This window comes from Globicephala melas, chromosome 8 (assembly GCF_963455315.2).
Source record: "Globicephala melas chromosome 8, mGloMel1.2, whole genome shotgun sequence".
NCBI lineage: Eukaryota > Metazoa > Chordata > Mammalia > Artiodactyla > Delphinidae > Globicephala > Globicephala melas.
In genome coordinates, this window is record NC_083321.1 from 47443260 (window position 1) to 47469050 (window position 25791).

General features: G+C 49.0%; 1 protein-coding gene across 7 annotated transcripts in view; it reads right to left on the bottom strand.

Moving 5' to 3' along the window:
* The window catches only part of LOC115839534 (synaptotagmin-9), a 265953-nt gene that overhangs the window by 101045 nt on the left and 139117 nt on the right, over positions 1–25791 (bottom strand). For 6 of the 7 annotated variants that reach the window (XR_009564904.2, XM_060303562.1, XM_030831287.3 and 3 more), the window contains exon 6: positions 24059–24188. Coding sequence is in view for 6 of the 7 variants with exons in the window: in XM_060303562.1 (XP_060159545.1) it covers positions 24059–24188 (130 nt within the window). In the remaining variant the exon portion in view is untranslated. The remainder of the gene's footprint in view (positions 1–24058; positions 24189–25791) is intronic. The other variant, XM_060303564.2, reaches the window with a different exon arrangement.

The following is a 25791-nucleotide window of genomic DNA, read 5'->3' on the forward strand; positions in this document are numbered from 1 at the left end:
CGCCCCCCTGCGGCAGGGCCCGGGAGACGGCCACCAGGAGACCCGGACCTTCCCCTGGCTCTGCCTCCATGGGAAAGCATACACGTGGGCTCTGGAAACGGGGCAAGTTTTCACTTAAAACCATCTGCAAACAAACTTCAGTGCCTTCAAAATTATACATTCACAGACCATTTCTAGACTCTGGAATAGGATTAGACGGTAATGATTTAATTGATGGTTAAGTGTGTAGATAAAATGAATGTGCTGAATCCTTTCCGTAATTCTCTCTCCAAGGAGCCCCAGCAGCTGTAATTACTGTCTGAGGCTGAAATTACAAACCAGCTGTAGTTTTTAAGCAAAATGTGCTGTAGCCCCTGCTGGAGCACAGGCTCAGCGGCCATGGCTCACGGGCCCAGACGCTCCGCGGCATGTGGGATCTTCCCGGACCGGGGCACGAACCCGCGTCCCCCGCATCGGCAGGCGGACTCTCAACCACTGCGCCACCAGGGAAGCCCCCTGCTGGATCTTTGAGTAAAAGTTGGTCACTCCCAGCCCAGGTTCACTAGGTCCTCTCAGTGAAGCACCGCCCTGGCAAAGGCTCCTCTCCCAAACCTCGGGAGCTTGTTCTCACGGCTGCTCTGCACCCCTGGCCCTCACTGCTCTCTCTCGCCTGCTGCGGGTGATCCTTCCTCCTGCCCCTTCTTGACTGGGAAGATTCCTCAGACCAGCCGGCTCCCACAGATCTACCCCTGTGGGCTGAGAGCAGGCTGAACAAAGGGGTGCCCTTAAATCTCAGCTCGGGGATGATGGCGGAGCTCTCCTTGCCCTGGAGGTTGACCCCTGGGGTCACTACAACTCAGGGTCTACACCCTTTTTGCGGCCAATACACCACATTAGGTTATAAATCCACTTCTGGCTACAGTGAACCAGGAGAGCTGTCTCTATTGATCAGATGAGCCCAATCACGATTAAGTTCCTTGCAGAAGCTAAGCTCCTGTCTGGATAATTACGCAGAACTCACGTGTTCATTCAACAACCACCACAGAACTACCAGGTACAACCTATGTGCCGGGTGCTGTGCGGAGGACCGGGGACGCCCTGGTGAACACAGCAGACACAGCCCCTGCAATACTGGACTGTGGCTCTTGAACTGTCCTCTACTTGACCAGGAACCTAGCAAAGGTCCTGGCCAGCAAGTTCATACATCTGGACCTGCATCTGGAGAGGAGGTAGGTGGATAGAAGAGGCTGGGGTGGGCATGCTGCAGGTAAGGGGTGAACACAGGAGCTGCTGATTTCAGCAGAGCTCATGGGCAACAATGGGCTCGGTCCCCTCGCCGCTTTCATGCATTCAGCACTTTCTGAGACGCCTACTGCGTGCACAGGCTGTGCTCTTCTGCGGTTCATCTCTTCTATCCCAAACCACGGACCCCATACCCTTTTCTTGCAGGGCTCTTACTGGGTGTGAACAAGACAGAACAGCACCAGGTAACACTTATCGAAGCTGTTATCAAACAATCTGTCTCATGATCTACTTATGCAGACATCCTCAGCTGGACTGTACATTCCATGGGGGATGGGATTAGCATTTTCCCTCTGTACCTCCAGTGCCTGGCAGAATGCTCACCACCTGCTCAGAAATATTTGGTTTATGAATGAAAACAAACCATCAAATGCTAGGGAGGAAGAAGACAGATGTGACCAACACATTCCACTACTTGGAGCAGGGCGGGTGTCAAAGATCCCCATTTCCACCCCTAAAGGGGAAGCGGTGCTCAACTCCAAGGACTTTGTCAGGCGAAGGTGCAAGGCAGGGGAGTTTGTGGAATGATGAGTAAATCTAGGCTTCACAGGGGGTACCCTGGAATTCATTCATTCTACTCCCATTCATTCATATTCATTCATTCCCCCCACCTCTGTTCACTTTTCCTCAGTAGACTGTGTGCTTGTGCGAGGCAAGCTCCACATACTTTTATTGCCAAATCCTTTGTCTACACATTGGATACTACAGAGGGGCCCTAAACAAATGCTTCAGAATGAGCACACCAGGGCTTCCCTGGTGGCGCAGTGGTTAAGAATCCACCTGCCAATGCAGGGGACACGGGTTCGAGCCCTGCTCTGGGAAGATCCCACATGCCGTGGAGAAACTAAGCCCGTGCGCCACAACTACTGAGCCTGCGCTCTAGAGCCCATGAGCCACAACTACTGAGCCCACGTGCCACAATTGCTGACCCCCGCGCACCTAGAGCCCTTGCTCCGCAACAAGAGAAGCCACCGCAATGAGAAGCCCGCGCACCGCAATGAAAAGTAGCCCCCACTGGCTGCAACTAGAGAAAGCCTGCGCGCAGCAACAAAAGACCCAACTCGGCCAAAAATAAATAAATAGATTTAAAAAAAAAAAAGAATGAGCAGCACACCAATGAAGCCATCAAAGCACTGAAGGGTCACCTGCAGTGACACGGATGGCCAGGGGAGGGCAGCAAAGGGTAGCAGAGCTGATGGCAGAGGCCCCAGCACCGGGTTATTTGCTCTTAGGAGATCACTTAGGTCCTGTCACCCATGTGACTATTAGGCGAGAGCACTGACTGGAGAAAACTGCTGAGAGAAGTCCAGTAAAGTCCAGAATCATAAAGGAGGGAGGTCAGTTTGAGTGGGGAGCTACAGAGGCTGGTGGCCAGGGCTGGGGTTTGTGTGGAGATGAGCTGAGGCCAGGATCACAGGCGAAGAAGTACGTGGTGCAGAGCCACAGTGTCGGCAGCACGAGCCCGTGCGGAGCATCCTTGAGAGCCTCAAACTTACCCCCGGTGTTGACTCTGGTCCTTAAGGTGACAAATGTCCTGAAAGTCAGACCTGATACCGTGTTCCATCCTGGTCTGGGCTCAGGAACAGTGGGAGGGAGGGCCAGGACCAGACGAGGGCTGGTTTTGTGAAGGATGCTCTCAAGGCCCCCCACTCCTGCCGCCAGGCGTGGGAACTGGCAGAGCCCTGGGGCTTTAGCAGAAGAGCTCTTCCTCTCAGTGGAGTTCCCCTGTCGCGCAGAGTGCTGACGGCGTGTGCAGAGGTGTGACAGGAGGCAGGTGGAGGGCAGGCCAGTCTCCTGCCGGCCAGGATCAGCCCTCACCTGGAGAGGTTCTCAGCCGGGGCTACTGGTCTGGTAAACTCTGGTCCAGGCTTGACTTGCTGCCCTGCCTATGTTGGCTTGAGCCTTTTGGAACTGGCTAGAAAATGCTTTCTTTCCAGGAGGGCAGATGACGGAGTCCAGAGTTGCAGACAATGGGGGAGTGCTGGGGAGTCACGGCTGGAAGGTTAGACGGACAAGGGGATGGTCAGTCTGAAGAAGGGGCTCTGTCCAGGCTGGAAAACAACGTCCTCCGAATCAGGGGAAGGCCTTTGGGGCTTGGTGGGTGTGACGTGGCCAGCTAACCTGGACGCTAGGACACACATCCCTTTGGGATGCTATGAATATCAGTAGCTTTGGGAGTCCTTAGCCCAGGAGAATATGGAGAAGCACATCCTGTCCAGTATTTCTAACCAAACCAGTTTCCTGCACGAAGCTCATAGTGACCTAGCTGTGAAAAACCTGCGGCCTTGTCTCGAGTACGCTGGTTCTTTGAAGAAGCTCAGCTTCCTAGTACAGAGAGATGAGCCGATGTCTAGGTTCAGGAGTGGGGCCCTAAATTTAGGGAAGTTGATAAACAGGCAAATTTCTAGACAGTGGAAGTGCTGCAGAGGGGCAGAAGCGGTGCTGAGAGAGACCAATTAGTAAGAAAAAGGCAAGAGTGCATTTTCCTTCCTGTTTTTTTCATCTTTTGTACATGTCCATGTAACATATCAGTAATTGTGTGTTCCTCATACTTATGGAACCTAAAAAAAATGGTTCTGATGAACCTAGGGGCAGGACAGGAGTAAAGACGCAGACGTAAAGAATGGACTTGAGGACACGGGGAGGGGGAAGGGGAAGCTGGACGAAGTGAGAGAGTGGCATGGACATATATACACTACCAAATGTAAAATAGATAGCTAGTGGGAAGCAACCGCATAGCACAGGGAGATCAGCTCGGTGCTCTGTGACCACCTAGAGGGGTGGGATAGGGAGGGAGGGAGGGAGATGCAAGAGGAAGGAGACATGGGGATGTATGTATATGTATAGATGATTCACTTTGTCATACAGCAGAAACTAACACAACAATGTAAAGCGATCATACTCCAATAAAGATGTTAAAAAAAAATTGTGTGTTTCTGTGAGCACCGCCCTTACTGTCACTTCTGATTGCACAGTCAGAATAGCATTCTGAAGAGCTTTTCAAATATTTCAAGTCTCTCCGTCAAGGCTTCCAGCAACAGAAGCCTTTATTTTTTCTTCTGAGGTTTGGAAAATCTTGATTCTAAAGCTGATGGGAGAATCTAACCATATCCAAACAGCGCTTCACTGCCTCAGTCTCTCTGATGATAGAGTAGTTCTCCTAAGGGTCTCATCACTTCTACTTTGCCAAAGAGTTCTCATTTTGCTGCAAATTTTCTTTCTCCTTCTCCTTCACATTTTAATATACACTTTTCCTTACTGTCTACATTTATCAGAAGATGCCTGGTGAAGTACACTGTTAATGACCTACCCAGCACCCATTCCCCCTATTTCCTTCTTCCTAAGTGAACCCTGCATCCATCCAGGGTCCCACCTCTTGCCATGCACCTACCTAGGCACCTCATGAGAAGGGGATCCATCTCCAGGGCTGGACCTGTTTGGCCCACATAATCCCATTCCTTTTGCCAGTGACTGATTTAAACTTGGCATACTTTTGACCATGACATACAAGGAGAAAGTTGGGGACTTGAGAAATTTATTCCTTGCTCCATAGCTTCAGGAAGGGCATTTTCCTCTGGTTATTTTCACGTCTGGACACAATGCCTGGAAGTGCATTCATCTTGCTGCCAACCTGAAGACGGCAGCCTGGAAAGATCCAGTGTTCCTGACCCCATGATTAGCTCCTGAATCTACCATCCCGGATCCCTATCTTACCTCTAATTCCTTAGCCAGATGATACATTTCTCATTGTTTAATCGTTTGTGTCAGGATTTCTGTTCTTTTAAAAAAAAAATGAAGAATAGTTGACTTACAATATTACATTAGTTTCAGGTGTACAGCATAGTAATTCAGCAGTTTTACAGATTATACTCCATTAAAAGTTATTATAACAGCTGCAATTCCCTGTGCTATACGATATATCCTTGTTGTTTACCTATTTTATACACAGCAGTTTGCATTTCTGAATCCCATACCCCTAATTTGCCCCTCCCCCCTTCCCTCTGTTTTTTTACATCAAAAGTATTCTAACTGATTTATCCTGACAGCAAAGCAACTCATGAACTTGTCAGATCCTCTGTTTTCAACCAACAAAGACTTCCAGGAAATGTCTTTTCAGTGAGCTTCTCCCTCAAGATGAGATTTAATCTCTGCACTGGTGCTAGGATTTGTTTCAGGAGAGCATCACCTCTACCTGTGATACTCCCACAATGCGGTCATCTCTGCTAAGACCCACGCATCTGTTTCTCAATTATTCTTCTGCCTCAGATGCACAGCTTTCCAGGCAGGCACAGCGCATTAGTCTGCCCATTTCTAAGTGGTCTGTTGACATGCTTGGGTGCCTGCAGACCTTGCTCTGGGTTAGTGTTTGTTCTCTGTGAGGGATGCACTGGGATACCTAAGGCCACTTACAGCTAGGCTTTCGGTCTTCCTTCCTGGGCACTGCCTGTCCTGAAACTCTTTTTTCCACATCCCATTTAATATCATTCATAGCAACTGGTCTAATGGGTTATCTGTTTTGTTGTGTTGTTTCCCTTTTCCTCCTGCTATTCATTTTTAAATCCTCCTGATGAAACTAACTCATCAATCACCAGTCCCCCGTGTATAGAAGATCTTCTGCACTCTTGGCTAAGAATGGTGTCTTCTAGAATGTTAAGCCAGGGTTCATAGCCTCAGCTAAATATCAACCCGATCTTTTTAGGTAAGTGTTGATCTTCTTTGAGATGTTCCTAGGTCTTCCAGAGTCCCAAAGGGCGATGGGAAGAAGTGATGAAAATAGCGCCTGTGTTCTCAAGTCCTTCATTTTCCACCCCAAAATCATCGTGTCTGAAGATGCAACTGTTTGCTCCTAGTGGGTTGTCTCTGGCCAGGAGAAGCAGTCAGTTCGCCCAATTTCGGCTAACTCTTTGTTACACCTTATTCACCATCAGGAAGGCATCTTGCCGTCAGATCTTTGGGGCCCCTGCACAGCTGCTCTATGCCCCCCAACAGGGAGTCACCAACCAGGGTCTTCTAAGCTTCCCTCCAAGCAGCATTCTTCACACCCATATTCTTAGGGCTTCTTCTTCATCTATGTTTCTCTTCCAGAAACTCTGGACTCCTCTCTGTGGGATAAACCTCATTTCTACTTGTGTTGTTCTGCTGACTCTAGCTTCTTTTCTATTCAGAGACATTCCCACCATTTTAAGGTTTCATCTTAAGCACAGCTAGACTGTGACAAACTAAGGCAAACAAATAGAGTGGCCCAAATCCAACACCCACCAAATATACTTCTGGGCAGGACAAGTCCACACGCGTCCTGGTCAGTCTTTGGGTTGCAAAAAACAGAGACGCACTCAAGGTAGCTCAATACAAGGTTAGCTGGAGTGGTGGTGGGGATTTATTGCAAAAGCACTCATGGGGCAATAACGGAAATGGATTCTCATAGAAGTTCAAGAGCAGGAACCATGGTGAGAGGCCCTATGAAGAAACGAGCAGGAGTTTTGCTCTGGGTCCAAGGTAACCCCTGGAACATCAGCATCAGAACTTCTAGATGTTGTCTCTGGTCTGCTATTGTTTAATTTTTTTTAATTTTTTAATTTTTTTTTTGCGGTACGCGGGCCTCTCACTGTTGTGGTCTCTCCCGTTGCAGAGCACAGGCTCCGGACACACAGGCTCAGCGGCCATGGCTCACGGGCCCAGCCGCTCCACGGCATGTGGGATCCTCCCAGCCCGGGACACGAACCCGTGTCCCCTGCATTGGCAGGCGGACTCTCAACCACTGCGCCATCAGGGAAGCCCTCTGGTCTGCTAATAATGAGACTTCTCTGTCCTCTCCTCTTCTTACCAACTGGCTTCTTAATCCTCTACTGAGTCTATATTTCCATTCACTACAATTTCAGCATACTTATAATGTGGTTTTTTTCATGGCTTACCAAGACCTCTTAAGACTCCCTTCATCTCATGGTTCCACTAATGCCTCATTTTCTTCACATCTACCAAGTGCAGGGGTAGTATCTAATTGACCCAACCCACCTTGGGGTATCAGGCCATGTCATGTGTCACTGGACAGCACACAGACTGGCTGCTGGGAGCACCTGTGGCCAGGGTTACACTGTACAAACCACGGCGGTCAGGACGGCCTCTTCTACAGACATGCGAGTGGAGCTGTGTGTGCATGTAGGGGGGCTGAGATGGGGCAGCACTGTGAATGGGGGTCAGATGCTTCCACAGCAGTCTTGGCAGGTAGAACCCAGCATTCTCGAGGCTACTGGAGATCAGATAGGCTCCTCTTTCTATCAGCCTGCCTTTGGCTCCATCATGGACCCCCCGTCATCTTCTTTTTTCCTAGAACAGAGGAAGCTTCCCAGAAGGTTTAGGTTCACATTCTAGATGGAGGTCTCACACCATCATGAAACCGCAGTGACAGAGTGACCTTTCCTTCTCTTCTGTGTTGTGTGAATGTCCAGGCCTCCAGTGGCCTGTAAAATTTCTTCCATTCTCTCCCAGAGCTTTGTCCTCTCTATTAAGCTGGGTTTTTCGGCTGCTTCATCCCTCCAAATGTCCTGGAGTTTGTCTGATTGAAGCCAAAAGGGAACAGTGAGTGTTTGCATCCTGAGGGGTGAGGGGTGGCCTCTTGCATCAATGTTGGGCCCTTTAGGACTTTAGAATAAATGCTCAAAGACTGTCCACAGCTGGACGTGCTGGAAGTGAATGGAGGTGGGGGCTATGAATTAGAGCAGGGAGGAGACGATTTATCAGGAAGAAGCGTCTGCATCAAGGGCTGATGCCGAAATCAGAGGTGAGGTCCAAGCAGAGGTGTGGCGTGTCATTCAGGCGTCAGGGGTGGGGCGTGGAGGTGCACGGGATGACAAGGAGTGCGGCTCTGATCTGAGGGGTGCGGTGGCAAACTGCAGCGTATTGGGAGGAGGGGGGTTGTGCGGACAACCTGATCAAAGTTGACAACAGAATAAGAGCAGCCTCTGGCTGCTGCAAAAAGCCCAGCAGGATCCAGGTGGAGAAAGAGGCCCTTTCAAGACTGAGCAAGGTTGGAAGAGGGCTGAGCTGCTTCCAGGACACCGGAGAGTGCGGTACGTCTGCAGAGGAAACCTGGGGACTTGGAGATGCAGGAACTGAGGAGGCAGGAGATCGTCTGGGCCTCGTTCTGGCCGCTGTGGGAGGTGGTAAGGGGCGCTGCATAGATGCCGGGTGTCCTGCCTCGTATGGAGAGCAGCCTCAGGCTACTCTTAACCCCACCTGGGGAGTAACATCTGCTTCCACAGGCTACAGAGGTGAGATGGAGCCAGGCTGTGCCTGAAACGGGGAGGAACATCCTGTGTGCTCGGCGAGAAAAGCTGGGAGTAGACCAGGGCCATGTGGCTCCAGGTTAAAGGCCACACATCAGTCATCCCCTCTCTCCTCTCTCTTCCGTCTTGCGACCTCTACCACAGCCTATAAAAACGCTCACATTTCTTGCTTCCGAAAAAGAAAATCCTGCTCTCAAAATCCTTCACCCTTTTCTAGCAACTGGCCTGACCTACCTTCGCCTTTCAGCCAGGACACTGGAAGGAGTTGTCCGTATTCATTAACTCTAGTTCCTCGGGCCTTGTCTGTCTCCAGTCTGGACGCCCCGCGCCCGCCTGGCGACACCCCAGCTCTGCTGAGGATGCCCTGCTCAGGGGAAGGACACACACACAGACCAACGCTCAGGGGAAGGACACACACACAGACCAACACTCAGGGGGGCCAGCCGCGCCCTGTGTGCACAGGAGGGCTGCGGTGTTCTATCCTTCTCTAGATAGCTGAAGAATCTGAAGGGGGCAGAGGAGCGGTGTCTAGTGACGAGGAATGATTTCAAGATATCGCACGGTTTAATGTGTGGTTGATTTGAACAGATTCTGTCCCAGGCTGCTCGGTGACCTGACGTGGACCGTCTCCACGTGACCCTGTCTCCCGTGTCTCTCTCCGGTCCTCGTTCCCCCCTACTTCTTCCTTGTTCAGAGGACACCCATCTGTCTGAGTGCCCTTTATGACTGCTGCTCCAGAATTTTCTTTTTCGGTCCTCACTCTCGGCCTCGGCAGGGAGAGGGCTGCAATAGGAGAAGCCCGCCCGTCTGAATCCAGGCCCCCTCTCCCCTCAGGGGGATCACAGTGGAGTCTGAGACGCGGGCCAGCAGACAACACCTGCAACCTCCCTTAATTCAGGGACAGCTTCCCTCTGTAAAGCTTGGCGCTTCCTGACGTGCTCTTCCCCGAGGGATCTGGGACTTCAAATTCAGGCTAATTAGCCTTTTGTCAGCAGATTACGGGCATCAGCATTTTCATTTAAAGACCAGGTGAACCAATCTGCCTCCTTCCTGTGGCCGTGGGCCCAGAACAGAATCGGACTGGCTGCCAGCTCGGAGAAGGGTAGGAGCTAGAAGCGGCGCGTGCAGGCGTGTGTGCACGTCTGGGGTTAAAGTCACAATATACCTTCCAGAAGAGCATCTTTTGGAAGGTAACACGGGAACAGTAAGATTTGTCAAATTCTACTGCTTTGGGCACACAGTGAACCTCCTTCATCTCCCCTCTCTCCTGTCAGCTCCTTCTTCCCTGACCCCTACCCCAAACACCCTGTCCCTTCTCTGCTGTTCTGCAGCTCAGTGGACGCCAGGACCCTCCATCTGGCCAACAGAGAGGCCTGGTCATCGTCCTGAGCTCCTCTCTCCCCTGACCTCTCAGAACCCTTTGCATCCTTTCCCACCCGTCCCCCCTACTTCTTCCCTCTTCAGGCCTGAACACAGCTCATCTTGCCTACTCCAGCCCGTGCTCCTCCAGACGGTCAGTGTGCTGCTCTTAAAACACACGTTTGAGCACGCTCAGCTCTTCTCAAAAATTACCCCAAAGCTCCTTTACTGCCCCAGCAGAAAGTTCAAATTCCTTATCGTTTCCTTCCCTCTCTGGCCTTGTTTCCGTCCCCTGCGTACCCTGTGTTTTGGTCATCCTGAACTCCTTGGTGTCCCAGGCACCAGCCCTTCTTTTCCACCATGGCTTTGAAGTGTTCACCTTTCTCCTTGAGGTTCCTTTTCCTCTTTGCTCAATGGGAGGATTCCTACTCATTTTCTAGAGCCTGTCTTAGTGGGTCATCGTGTCTCTCTGGTCACCACCCTTCCCCAACGAGTGCTTGGGAACTTTCTTGCCTGTGCTCCCGTACAAATCCCCCACTGTCTCCCTGGAGGCGGGCCCTGCGTCCTCAGGACTTCGGACAGTACCTGGGACCCGGCAGGAGGGGGGAGTCAATGTGGAGCCAGGTACCTCGGGGAACTCTTTCACAGCAGCAACACACACATCCAACAAGAGTCACCACTCCTTCCTTTTGTGGCTTTACCCAATATTCTTCTTCAATTATAAACACACAGTTGGTGTCTCTGTGCTGTTTAAGCATTGTAGGCAAAGCACAGCTCCAAACCAGAAGGTTAAAATATTTGTGATAGGGCTTCCCTGGTGGCGCAGTGGTTAAGAATCTGCCTGCCAATGCAGGGGACATGGGTTCGGGCCCTGGTCCGGGAAGATCCCAGATGCTGCGGAGCCACTAAGCCCATGCGCCACGACTACTGAGCCTGCGCTCTAGAGCCCGCAAGACACAACTACTGAGCCCACGTGCCACACCTGCTGAAGCCCACGTGCCTAGAGCCTGTGCTCCGCAATAAGAGAAGCCACTGCAGTGAGAAGCCCGCGCACCGCAACAAAGAGTAGCCCCCGCTCACCGCAACTAGGAAAAGCCCATGCACGGCAACGAAGACCCAACGCAGCCAAAAATAAATTTAAAAAAAAAGCAAAATATACATATATATTTGTGATAAAAATAATCTATTTGTGCTCATGCAAATGTGGCACATGCAGCTACCTACACAGAGAAGCTCAAACCAAGGGATGGTCTTGTTTCCTGACAAAGAGATGTGATGAAAAATCTAGAATTCTGGTCTTTTGGAGAAAACGCATTCTGGATGGCCCTAAAAATGCATGCTGGTTATGATTCCATACTTCCCTCTTAATACTCCCACATGGCATCAAAATTCCACTGGCCCTTCTAAAAGTACACGTCCTTTATTTCATTTCTACAGAGTGTAGATCGTGACCCGTCATAGGTTTGTGAAATCAATTTCATGGTTGTGACCAGTATTCTTTTTTCTTAATGAAAAGGTTTTTTTCCTCCAAAATGCACCACATGGATGTGTATTATTTCATGAGACTTTTGTTGCAGTTTTATATGTGTGTGTGTGTTGTGATGTGTAGAATGTCCTTCTTACTGTAAATCACAGCCAAGAGCATTCGAGGCACACTGCTCGATTCCACATATAACCAAGGACTTAATGAAATATTGCGCTACACCCTACGTTCTAAGTCTCTGTGAAGCACTGGAAATCCCCAAAGCCAGAGAAATGACAAACCTGGAATACCTCCCGAAAGTGATCCTTATTTGAGCATGGAAATAGCATCATCAAAAATGAATGACTGAAAAGTTGGGTGGAGTTATATATTTTCCCACTTATTCAATGAACAGTCAGGGAGCATCCTTCATTCCCAGATACTATGCTAGGAGCTTTCATACATGTTATATCATTTAATCACCACATCAGGTATTTAAAAGCAGATACTAGCAGCCCCATTTTATGGAGGAGGAAACTGATCTTCAGAGAGATTAGGTAATTTGCTCAAGCACAGCAGCTCTAGGAGCCAGAGCCGGCTGTCGGTTCCCCTCCCTTTAGACACTAATGCGGCACAACCGGGCTGGTCCACCAGGACGTTTAACTGGGTCACACCTTCCTCTTTGATTAAATGAATTTGTGCTCCTCAGTTTTTGTCTGCTTCGGACACAGTAGCTCTTGCATTTATCTGTTTTATACCTTCAGTTTCCAAATTAGATTTCGCTTCAGGAAAGAATTCAGGAAAAAAAAAATCCAGACTCCAAAAACTGCACAGAGCTGTGTTAAGCAATTAATTTAAGGCTTTAGGTATGCTTCAATTTGCTAAGAACTACCTTAAATTTGTACATCTGTAGATGCATGTGAACAGCAGATTACAAATAATCTTGAACCCTGTAGGACTTTCATGGACCCTCTAGTCTGGGAGTCAGACTCAGCAAGTTCTCATATTACAATCCAAATGCAAATCCATGTCAATCCTACTGAAGACTGCCTGGAGCTGTGAAGGTGAACTTGTCTCCTGCCGGCAAAATGGACTCTAAGTCTATTTAAACGTCTATTTCCCTGCTGTCCTCACTCCTCTTCTCCCCCAACACCAAACTCCTTTCCCTATGGCTGGCTGCCCTCCACCACCTCTCTCTCTCCCCCAAATCTACCCTTCCTTCAGCTTCTTCAACCACATGGAGGGCCCCTTATACAACCTCCCACCCCATCCCATGCAGCAAGCACATCTCACTCAGAAAAACAGAGCCTTATAGAAACACAGGTCACCTGATGGTCTCTGAGTATGGAGAGGTGGTGATGGTGGAGGGGGCCCAGGCTTAACTTCTAAGCCCTCCTCTCTGGATGGGAATGGGTAAAGCTCTGAGTCTGGCCCAGATAGGTTTCTTCTTTCATAGCTCTGGTTCCCCATCATGCCCTCGCTCATGGAGTCCGCTTCTGGTCTTGACAGCTGACCCACGGATCTGCAGTTGCTCACGGACGCTCCTGAAGTTCAGAGCCATCCACTTCAACTACAATGCAGGGCTCAGTGCTACTGCTATCATTAATTCTGTCCCTAGTTCCTACTACCAAGGAAGTCCAAACCCAGCAGAGCGGGCCCCCTGGGCTCCCATGAACTCAAACACAACCTGTAAAGACAGTGAAGGAAGCTACACTGGGCTGGGGGGCTTTAGAGAAGTATTGGCTTGAAATGGTAAGAGGAACATCTTCTGGGCTGAGGAGTCCTCAAAGACTGCCACGTGCTTCAAAAGTCCTTTTCTTTCCTATTATTTCCATTCTTGCTTTCAAGCATCTCATCTGGTGGCAGCAGCTGGATCTATTCCCCTTGACAAAGTGCAGATTTCTCAAGGTCTTTGTTATTAACTCTTTGGTGCCGACTGACGTGCGACAGAAGCAGGACAAGAGGTGGAGAGGATGGAACACCACGTGTGACGGCTTAGACTGCCGGACGCATCAGCGCGACCCAAGGCGCTATCCCTGACTTCCCCTTGTTACCCTGAGAGCGTACCATTTCTCTTACTACTTCTTTCTCGGCAAGGACCCCTGGATTCCTATTCCTGATATAAGATTTAGTTCTAGGTGAGCCCACATTCACGTGGTACTCTGGTTCCATACTTGAAGAGCAATGGAAGGGTCACATTATTATTATTTTTTGGGGGGGGTCACATTATTTTTAAGCGGTAGGATAAGAGCCATTAGCACTCATACTGGGAATGGACGCTCTGCAATTTTAAAGAATGTAAAAATTTTAATGCAAGATCAGATTGTCTCACCCCCAGCTACTCACCTCTGAAGACCATGTTGACTAGACCCTGCAGGCTGGAGAGGCGGAACTGCAGGCATGTGGCTGCCCTGCCAGCCTTCAGGGTCCTGTGATAACAACCTTCCACAGCCAAGGGGCCTGGGCTCTCAACGCATTCCTGGACCTTCTGTGCCAAAGTCAGTCCAATTCTCACACCCTCACCTTTCCACCAGGCTGACCCCAGCCTGCCAACCTGAGATCCTGCTTGGATCCTACCTCAATCCTGAAAGCTCGCTGTGAGGAGCTCTGCCATCACGCGCTGGAACACAGAAGCCCACCCTGATCCCTGGCTGGCTCTTGGTTCACTGCGGCCACAGTCATTGTCACTGGGGGGCCCCACTCACTATCTTTGGGTGGAAGCTTCCAGAACTAGGACGCAAGCACCAGATGCTCAGCCTCAGTATCTTGACGATGGACTGCGTAGACCCCTCTGCGGCCAGGCCAATTCCTCCGTGCCCATCTCCCCCTCATGGATAGGTGCTGCCTGTTCCCGTTCAGCTCTGCATCCCGGTGTGGGCCCGTGTCCAGTCAACAAGGAGGGAGATGCAGATGAGCCCAAGAAAAAGCATTCTGTTTGTATCCACACCTCCATGTCCCCGTCAGAGACTTCATTAAGCATTCGTAACAGGAAGACCCGGAATGTTTACATTACTTAATTTTCGTCAATCTTAATCCCTTTGGATGGCATCTGCTGCCTTGATTGTTCTTATGACCTTTCTCTAGTAAACTTTTTCAACCTGGACACTGACTGTCAGTGTGTACACTGTTTAAGGAGCTCCACTCAGATCCTGAGCTACGTAGGAAAAAAAAAATCGCACCTTTGTTTTCCTGCTCCTTTTCATTCTAAACAAATGAAATGCAGTACATGGTAGGAGAAAATCACGTGACGGATCCTCACTCTTCAGGAAACAGTGCCTTTTACAACCCAAGGGAGCCGTCATAAGACGGCGAGCTATCCGTGGGTCCTTCAAATCCACACAGCATTTGATTTTTCCTTTGGAAAAATACGACATAAATGCAAAAGGAAAGCAGCTTTCCCCCTCACTTTATACAGTATTTGTGTCATTAAGAGCAGAGAGTCTCTCTTTTGGCTACAACTGTTTCAACACACAAGCTAATTAACCAAACATTGACAATTTGTTTCATTAGGAAAATTTTACTGAATGTCTGTCCTGTGCCACTTACTTTGGTAGACATTGGACATACCACAGTGAGCAAGACGGATGAGTTGATATCATGACATCTTTGGGGATGGTTCTCTTCACTGCAAGGGAACACCAGTTGGGACAGGGGTGGGTGTTCGCCTATGTCCCGGATATTTTCTGTTTAAAGTAACAGAAATCCTACCTCGTAGTGCTTACGTAACAAAGGAAATGTATGTGCTTACGTATTCATAAGGGCCAGAGGTAACACTATGTTCAGGACAGGCTTGATCCAGCAACTCAACCATATGATCGAGGGTCTGAATTCTTTTTCTCTCTCTATTCTGCCACCTATGGGGTTGGCCTCACCCTAACCCTGCTTCCTCTAGAGGTCCACAGGGCTACAGCTGTTCCTGTCGTGTATGCTTCTTTACTTACATCCAACAAGAAAGAGACAGCGGCTTTGTCCAAGCATTCACACCAAACGCTCTCTAACACTATCTGACTGAATCAGCTTAGATAGTACTAATCCCCATGGTTGGCTTGACTGGGTTAGCCCGGGACTAGGTCTTAGTTCCATTACTGGAGCCAAGGATGGAGCCAGGCTCCTTAGAATCCCCAAGGAGAAGTCATGGCCATCAGAAGGACATCCTGCTGTCTGTGTGGGTACCCACAGCACTAGGCAGGCTCCTTGTCAGCCCTCGTTCTGCTTTTTGTTCTTGGGGTGTGCGAACTAAAGCCATCTACCCCAACACAGCCATGTGTCTATAGGATGCACTCCACGTTAACTTGCCTTTACTATTCTATTGGCTTCATTAACATTAACTTTACTATTCCCAGAGACTCTGGCCAAGACAGATGAAAGTTGCAGACAACATTATTGCTCATTACTGGGACTTTCCAGAAAACCAGCAACTCTTCCTTAGAAAGTATCAACAGATGGTTTATAGCCCAAAACTCTTTGAATCCTGGTCTCAAAATTCTCACCTTGCTGTGTCCACCTGAACTATTACATCATGATCTTTACCCAACCCTAACCAAGCTTCCCCATCCCCTGAATCATCCCCCATGCCACACTGAAAGGCCCACCTTAAACCATACTTGAAAGTATCGATCAGACCCTGCCCTTCCCCTTCAATTACCAGGTAAGCAGTAAACTCAGCTTTGTCTTTTCAATAGGTTGTTCTGCTGACATTTGGCAGACAGCATTCAACAGGCACATCCTCTGAAAGACGCATTTCCAGGAGCAGCGGCCTTCTAGACATTCTGTCCTTTGCCATTAACGATGGAAAAATGTTGCCTGCCACATCAGTGAACAAAGGATGTTGGGGAATTCCCTGGCGGTCCAGTGGTTAGGTCTCCCTTTCATTGCAGTGGTCTGGGTTCAATCCCTGGTCGGGGAACTGAGATTCTGCAAGCCACGTGGCGTGGCCAAAAACCAAAACCAACCTTCCCCACCCCCCCCCCCCCCCGCCAGCAAAAAGACCACAAAGGATGTTGTAGCCATCAAGCCTTCCCATTACAGCCTCCCCGACGCAGGATGCCCCCCAGCAAACCATCCCCGACAGCACACCCTGAGGAGACTCAGGATGAGAAAGCACAGGATGCTGGCCCCAGATAGCTGAGGTGCACATCAAAGGAACGATTTCAGTGAGCCCAGACTCTTGCATCTTCCCTCACACAGAAAAGCGCTAACTTCCTTAACTTGAGATGTTTGGTTTTCTTTAACTAACAGTAATCTTGATGTTCCGACTACCTGGTCTTTGTTGCAAAAACTTCTATGTATCCTGGTTCCTCCCCTGGCTCTTTGGAGCAGTCCCTCAGAGCTGTCAGAGAGGCTGCGTCCTGGGCTGAAGCTCTCAGTTTTGTGAGACTATTAAAACATAACTCTCAACTTCTAGGTTGTGCATTTTTTTTCAGTTGACACCAGGATGCTCCACCCTTGCCTTGGCCCCCTAACCCAGGAAGTCCTCTCCTCCCCACAGATAATCACGAGGGAGTGCGGCTCTTTCAGAGGTTGGCATAAGCCATTCTAGTTCATTTCATCCACGGGGGGAAGAACTGGCCCATCAGCCCACAGTATTAGCAGTCACACCGGAATGCCATTCCTGGAGATGAGACTGCTGAAGGCCCAAGCCCACTGTTAGCCACTTTCTTATTTAATGACTATTCAAGTGCGCCGCAGGAACGCTCCAGGGCAGTGACTGCTGGGGCAGGTCATTTGTGAGAGAGGAGAGTCAAGATGCAGTTGACTTTCTGTTTGAGCAGCAACGTTATTTTCCAACACATTGTTATTATCTTTTATACCTCTAGTGTTTACCTTAATGCTTCCGCAGTTTGTATGACTGCTATTTCTACAGACACCTGGAAGAGTTACCGGTTTTGTACCCCAGTTGAAGATGAGAAAACGCTTAGCATCCTTTTTTTTTTTTTTCCTAAACCAGATAATTCTACACAAGAAGGAGGACTTGTTTGGGAAATACTGAATGCTCTTGGCTTTGTTTGCTGACCATGCCCTCCACCAGCTGGAAACACAACGCCCCATTAACACTGACCGTGCCTACTGGTCCCAACTGCATTCTGGTCACTTACATCCACTGGCACAGATTCTAAGAGGTTTGTTACATGTTTTTCAGATCCCCAACATGTAGCACACTTCTTTGTTCTTTGCATTCAGGTGTGCTTCAGTGGCCCTGCTGGTGTTTATGGATATTGGCATACTAAATCCCCCAATGAAAATAGTTTATTTTTTGAAAAAATATAATCTCAATGCTAAGTCCTTTATTTTGTCCAAAAGATGCATTCCCTCTATTTTTCTCTTTTTTATCTTCACAGGTAGGGGGAGTGAATCATTACCTGACATAAAATTGCTGCTAAAATGTTTCCCTGGTGAGAAAAGCCAACCTGTGGGCTAATGTCCTTGTCACCCCTCCTGATCTGTTCTCATTCAGGGTACAGCAGTCTGCCGTCCACCGCAGGGATGTCTGTGGTTTCTGCTTCCTCCGTCTCTTATGAAAGAAGATACTGAAGCACTCTAGAACCTGGACACGCAGATCATCAGCATGAGGGGGACCTTCATGATTTACTAAGGTGCCTAAGTTATTGTTCTGAATATTTCTCAAGTGCACTCGAAATGCAAAGCCGCTACCATCAGAGGGCAGTTCATGGGAACCAAGGGGCGAAATGGTCTCTTCTCACGTCCTTCTCCTAAATGGAGAAAAGGTGATCAAAGCTTGGAGCTTAATAAGGCCCATCTCCATTTGAAGAGCCTACTGTAAACTCAGTCTTGATACCTTTTTTTTTTTTTTTTAGTCTTGATAACTTTTACATCTTGCTGCGAACTGACTTCTCCTTGGGACTCCTTTGAGTGGGAAACTGTGGGACTTTAGAACTAGAGGAACCCAACTGCTTTCCTTATGTGTCTCCTTCATTCATTCTTTCATTCATTCCTCAAATACTAATTTAATACCTGTGTAACAGGGACAGTATTTCCATTCTCCGTAAATCATGCCGTCCCATGCAAAGGAATCAATGTTATATGTTCCTACAAACGGAGGGCAAATAACGTGATGAGCAGATAGGTCAATGACCAGATAGTCCCTACAGAAACAAAAGTCTCCAAAGCCAGGCCTGTCAAGAGAAAAGAGACACATCGAAATCCCAAATGTTCCCTCTACACATTGAGAGGAAACCTTGGAGATCTGAACCTAAGTCATAGTATAAAGGAAATCATGCTCTGATACAAAGGAAGGTTCCACCAGCCGGAAAGAGGATGTAGAGAGCCTTTGGTAGGGAGATGGGGGGCGGGGCTTGATGTGAGGTCCTGGCTTCACCCCTCAGGCTTGAAGTCTCGAGTTTCAGGTGGGTCGAAGAGGAAGGTGAAGGCAGAAATGGCCCCTGTGCCAACACGGGGCTAGAGGAACAGGTAGAAATGGCCACGTAACTTTATGGGCATGAAGAGGGTGCCTGTAATGGCGCTGAGTCTCCTGCAGCTCCTGTGTGTCCCTGAATGCTTGGAAGATGTGGAAAGGAGGTGACAATATTGGCCGACAAGGTTTTTTTTTGGGGGAGGGTGTCCAGTAAGTGGGAAAGTGACCTGTACCAAGGGCTGCAAAGAAAACCTCTCAGGCGAGAGGTGTGCCAAGGCCTCAGAGATCTGCAGGGCAGTCAAGAGGCGCAGTGTGGCCTGGTCAGCCTCGAGAGGGTCCCGGCAGCACACGTAGTGACGACGTCATCTGACGGCCAAAGACAAGCTGGACAACACGCCTGGTCAGATGCAAGCACACAGATCTCCCCTTGTCACCAGGGCCTTTGTGCTTCTCTCGCCTAGGCGCCAGCTTGGGAAGGAGGAAGGAGACAGGAGGCAGGTTGCAATTCCCTTGGGCTTTCCCACCCTGTGCCTAGTGCCTGCTATTTTCTTTCTGGTTTCAGTTTCCTTCTCTGCTGGTCTAGCCCTCACCAGGACCCCAGGCCTACACACACTCAAACTCCCTGATGGGAACCTGATCCAGGTTCAGTTCCAGTCAACCCCTCCTCTTTCTGGGGAATCACTCCTCTTTCCTAACTCTGCTGTGAATAGCAGTTGGCCCAGAGTAATAAAGCTTTTGACGCCCTCACTTCAAAATCTTCTGGGAAGCAGAAGATTGGGATCACTTGTGTCCATTTCCCTGTCCTGCCAGGGGGACACTTCTCAGCAAGTCTCCTCTCAACACTCCTGCTGGAGTGGGACCAGGTCACATTTCCATGACCCCTGACCTCTGGCAAACTGGACCAGGGGTGGACACTTAACCCAACCTGGGTAATCTTGGGAATGTGTGGACTTTGAAGACTCCAGGGAGGCCCTGGTGGGCACTTGATGGATAATATCTAGTGCTTGATTAAAGGGCCTGCTAGAGTAACTCCCGGTCGAGTCTGGGTGATGACATTTGCCTTAGCTATACAGCTCTAAATCTATACCCTTAAGGCGGCAGAGGCTGGAAGTTTCTGCCAGGGTGTACTGTACCACACCTGCCCCTAGTTATGCTGGGAACTGCATAACCCTGAGTTGCAGGGGGCTTCCAGCTCTTTGAGGTGGCCCTGCAGACTGTCAGACTAACCAGGTGCACAGAGAAAATGCTGAGCTTGGAGACAGGAAGATTTGTTCACACCTGAGCACCCTTGAGCAGGACTTTGGGGTTTAGAATCTTACATCTGTCAATCAGGGGAATGCTGCGGACCTTCACTGTGTATTCTGATTGGAGTCTATCCCTTATAGAAAAGTAGAAACTGACTTAACCCAATGGTGTCTGTGGTCTGCTCTTCCCACCAAACCAAGTTTACTACTTGTTAATCCAGAGGTCAGGCAGCACTTCACACGGAAGTGATGAAAGCCTGGAACTATTTCTATTATTGTCCCCGGAGCTGCATGGTGTGGGCCAGCTCCACGTGCAGGGGTGGGAAAGGTGCCGGGATGCGGCCAGGCCAGCACCATCTTCTCTTGGATATATGGAGGAGAGGGCTGTGGGAGCTCTGTCAGAGCTCTGTCATCCCCTGAGGCTCCGTGGAGGGGATGCTCCTGTCCCCAGGGCCCAGGCAGCCCACCGAGGGAGTTTACACAGCTTCCCAAGCCTCTGACATCATGGAGAGAAAAGGGAGTGGCACTGGCTGACCTTTGAGTGTGCAGTGAAGCCATCCAGATTCTCTAAGAGAGAAATGGATTTCTGAACTCATTGGCTTTGAAGACTCCATCTGCCACCTGCTCTGGCAAGGTCAGGGGGTGTTGGATGCAGCCCCAAGCAGGCTGCCAGATCTCTGCAGGGCTCAGGGTTCAGTCCTGACCTGGTCCCTCAGCCCCCGGCAGCGAAGAGCTTCTGCCAGGCCAGCCTCCCTTCGTACTAAATCCTAACTACCCCAGATCTTCTCTCTTCTCTTTCTCTCTCATTCATTCTTACACAAATGCTTATGTATACACACACACACACACACACACACACACACACACACACATCCAGAGAAGTGCAACTTAATTGCTGTTTTTGTTTTACAGCAGAAAATTTAACGGTTCTTAGTGTAACAGCAACTTATCTTTAAGGCCAAGGAAGACAGGAGAAAGAACAGAACTGAGATACGTGTGTCTATATCCCGTCAAGTCACAAATGACCCCTTCTCCCAGCAGGAGGTCATGGCTCACCAGCATGTGGGGTACGGGGTACGCCCAACCTTCCTTTTTCCCTCCGTGACCAACATTATCATGTTTCTTTGTGCGACAGTCCCATGAGGACACACAGCAATCCCTCGGAATGTGGGACGTACACAGTAATGGTCATAACTGGGACTTTTACTGAGCATTTACTGGGTGCCAGCCATGGAGCTTCACATCCATTAGATTCTTTAATCCTCACAATCACCCTTGTGGGACAGGCACTATTACAGCCACTTTACAGAGGAGAAAAACTGAGATTCAGCAAGGGAAAAACAAGCAACTGAGTGGCAGCACAGGGATTTGAATCTAGGTCCATCCACGCCAAAACCGCTCTGCCCACGGCCTCCTCCATCCTGACAGCTGTCAGCAAAGCACGGTCACCCCTCTGACACTGCTTTTCATCTCATCCAGTACCCCTGCCCCAATTCCGCTCATAACATGTTTATTCTTAAAAGGGAAAGTATGGCTTCTCCTCTCAGGATGGATCCGAAGTCCCAGGCATGTACTTCAAAGACACATGAAGCAACAGGGCAGGAAAAGCCTTCCTTGGTTTGCCTTTCATATAAGGGACATTTCATTTCCTTAGTTCTGCTGCAACCATTGAGAAAAGGCCACTGAATTCGCCGAAGTAATTCTAGCTGCTGTAACAAATGACCCCCAAGTTTCAGTGGTTTAACTCTAAAAACACGTATCTCTCACAAAACTGTCCAACACCGATTTGCAGCAAGCCAAGTGCTCAGGGTTTAAGGCATGGCTCCCGGGCAGCCAGTCATAGGGTGCTTCCTCCTGGGCAGTGAGGGCAGCCTCCCAGGCCCGCTTTCCACACGTTCCCTCCTGTAAGGTGCACGCGCCGTGCTCGGGGCCCTGTGTTCACAGCCCCATCCACAGTCACTCCCTGGCAAGGTCACTGAGACAGAAGTGCTTGTGCACACAATCAGGGCTCCTGTCTCAGCCCCACGCCACACCCCTGATCCTCACTCCTTTCCCATTTCCTGTGTCCCGAGAGGCACAGAGCCCTGACAGTCTTTGACACTTCAGGTTACAAATAAGAATGAAAGTCGGCAGTGACTCTGTAAGGGCGCAAAAAGCCTATCACAAGTGCTCTAACTGCCCCTGCTAGTGACGGGCTCTGGCAGTCCACAGATAGACTCCTCTGAGAATTCCACCAGGAACTGAAGAAGTGATGTGCACTGTAGCTAGCACCAGTCCCCCGCACTGTGAGGTGGTTCACAGGTTCTATGGTCTCCCGTACGGATTAATTTTGAGCCCAGGAAACAGTCTTCACTTCTACGGCCCAAGGACAGAGGTGTCCTCAAGGACCTGCAAATTAGGCTCTCCTTGAGAGACCCTGTCCTGTTCCTCCCCTCCGGCAGGGTCTCCAACAAAGAAAGACTGTCCCTTCATCCCCTGGGGCCCTCCTGCCTCTCTATGGCTGCCCTACATGTTTACTTAGACTCTCCTGACTGGCCAGGGCAGCAGAATCCACACTGGGTGAGGCTCTGGTCTTGGCCTCTCAGGATGGCTTTGCAGAGAACAGAGCTGCCTGCTCTGGGAGAGTGAGAGGAAGCTCTCTGCCTGGAACCCACGCTCTCTGGTGTCCCTATTCCCAGGGGCTCAGGTTCTCTTCGTTTCCCAAGAGCAGGAGGGACTAATCCTTCATGGACAAGCTCATCCAAGCATGACACTTGCTTCCCTGGTGCCCCTGTAGCACTCGATGTAGATGATAACGCTTATGACTGTGCATCTCAGTGATTAGTTTACATGCCATCCTCTCTCTTATGGTCTATAAGCTCTTCAAGGAAAGGAAAGGTTTCTTACATCTATATTTTCTCTATCTAATATGGCATTTGCCCCACAGAAATGTCACTTAGAGAATGCAATTTATTTCTGAGAGAATGAGTTAGTAAATAAAAAAGAGGGTGAGTCACTGAGTAAGGATGAATGGGGGAAGAATAAATGAGAAGGAAAGGATGGGGGAGTGAGTGAATGAATGAGGGTGGGAGGCAGAACCACGGTCCACTGCCTCCAAGTATCCACTCTCTTCTTCTACCTTGCAACGAGAATCCTGCTTTTTCAGTTGGGCACATTGCCACCGACAAAAAGAATATACTTCCTACCCTCCCTTGCAACCATACATGTCTGTATGACTAAGTTCTGTGACTAATTTAAATGGAAGTAGCAGTGTTGCATAAGACATCAAGGAAAACCCTTTAAAAAGGAATGTGTATGCTTTTGGCTCTTGTCTTCACCTTTCTATGGCCTGGGAGATATGTGATGGTTGGAGCTTAGCAGCCATGTTGCTCAATGAGGTGACCTCAAAAAAACCAACCAAACAAAAAAAAAAACACCTCACACTGGGACAGGGAAGCAGAAAGACAGAAGTCTAGATCTCTGTCAGCCACAGAGCCACTTTAACAGCCTAGACAACCTTCCTAGACAAGCTTCCTCTGGACCTTTTTTATGTAAGAGAGAAATAAATTTCCATTTCACTTGTTATTTTGTGGTTTGTTGACTTGGGGGTTTTTATCATATACAGTCGATACTAACCAGTTTGCCCAGAATCACAGGTTCATGCTACGGCCAGTCTCAGAATCCATGCTTCCTCTCTCCCGGTCTCAAGTTTTTTCTGATGCTAGCTGTAAGTCACTCTATGATGGCCTGGACCTCCACACTCACTCAGATCCTGCAGATGTCCTCCAAATGTCAACCCAAAGCCATAACATGAAATAAGAGAATCTTGATCTTTTTTGAAAACAATCAAAGTAACAGATGATCCCTGATCAATGTTCAAAACCTACCAGACTGGCAGGGAGCACAGACTCAACCTCAGATTGAATGGAATTCCCAACAAGCGGTCCCAGGAAATGCAACCAGGGAAACACATCGATGACCACAGACCCTGGTACACTCACATTTTTGGTGGCTCCTGCATTTCACAGTAAAGCATTTATTCTTCTGCAAAGAGGAGCACGTGGGAGTAGGGTCTTACCTCCACCAGGGAATGCCAGTGTGCAATGGGCTTGCGCGGATATGACAGCATCTCACTCCAGTGGTCTCTGCCCAGCCTCTCGGCTTCGTTGCCTACTTGACACACGCCGATGATCTCATTGTGACCTACACTGTGAAAACGGTGCACAATAGTTTTTTCCTGAAATTTTGGTATGTAAGAGCAGCAACTACTCAGTTAAACTGACAGAGGAATTAGGGAAGGGGTGGTCCTTTTCATTCCCTAATTTAAAACTACAGGCCAAGCTTAATAGCCACTAAGACTCGGGTTACAATATTTCACTCGGGGCACAGAAAGGAAGACCAGAATCTGGCCCTCACACAGCTCAGCTGTTGGAACACTGGCGTGGCTTAGCTTGTTCTCAAGAACCTGTGTTGGAAGAACTGCCTGCTGCATGCAAAGGCTGTCACCTCTGGTTCTGGAACAAGATTGACCTCAGGCCTCCAAACCCATGTAATGAAAAGGGGGCTATCTGAAAAGAGTTTCTTGCACTAATGGCTGCTTCATTCCTGCAAGAGGGAACCAAGTATGGGTAAGGGAGAAGCTCTGAGTCTGTCAGCTGTAGCCTTGAGCTCACAAAGGGGGCAGAGTGGAGGAGGCTCCTGGATCATCTTGCAACCCCTCTCTTTAGAGAACATGTTGCCTTTTTGTGCTCTTCCCTCCTTCCTTGCAAGCCCAGCTTTGCTTCTTTGACCCAACTTGAGTTCCCTACTGCAGAAATACTCAGCTCCTTTAATACTTAGCTAGTATTTCTGAAACATCCCTGGGTAGATCTCTGCCTTGGACCATTTCTTTTTTCCTTAACGGTTTTTGGTTAGAAGTCCTTTGCATATATCCAGAATGACATGGCCCATCCTTTAACTCTCTGGGATCCAAATTCACAGACTTCTTCTCTTCCTTTTTCCTTCCTACAAGGATGAGGGATTTTTCTCCTATTTGTGTATAGGGAGCAAGGGGGAGACAAGGGTGGGGAAGCAGTGTGAAGGATATTGGATTCTCTGCTCATTAAAATCAGTTGCATGCAGAAGCCCCATGAATTCTGCCATGGATTTTTCCAGGCCAGATTCATGAGTTTACTGAGAATTAAATTGAAGCAGAGCTCACATAATCAGATTTGTCGATGCGGGAAACTTGGCAATAGCTTGAAAAATACTGGCCCAGCCTTCCACGGCTGGTGGGCAATGTCCCCTCCTGTGGCCCGACACTATTTGTGTTGTGTGTCGTCCAGAGGAGACAAGATGAGGTCTACTGCCCAGCGTGGGCTATCACACCCATGGGCAGCTGAGCCAACCCACGTGCCCCCTGGGTTGCAGGACGATTATGCTTCACCCAGGCATCTCTGGAAAGAGTGTTCAGGGCATTGAGGCTGCCTTACTGACATTTCAGGGGTCTGTGGGAAAATTTTCAGCTGCAAATAATACTGTAAGATATTAGAAGTCAGACTTTTTTTGTTTTTTTTATAATTGTGCCCAGACCATGTGGGAGGTTTCCAATTAAAAACAGACTCTGCATTTCAGTCTAATGACTAGTTTAACATGTATAATTCCCTGTTGGTACTTCCTTTGCATATTAAAATGACTGTTTTTCAAATCTGTCCTTTAAATACACAATTGGCTACAATGCAGGCTATAAATATCTCTTCTGTGCTGTATTAATTAGAAAGTCGAGCATCTTATACATTTTAATGTACCCTGTCATCCATACTGACTCTAGCA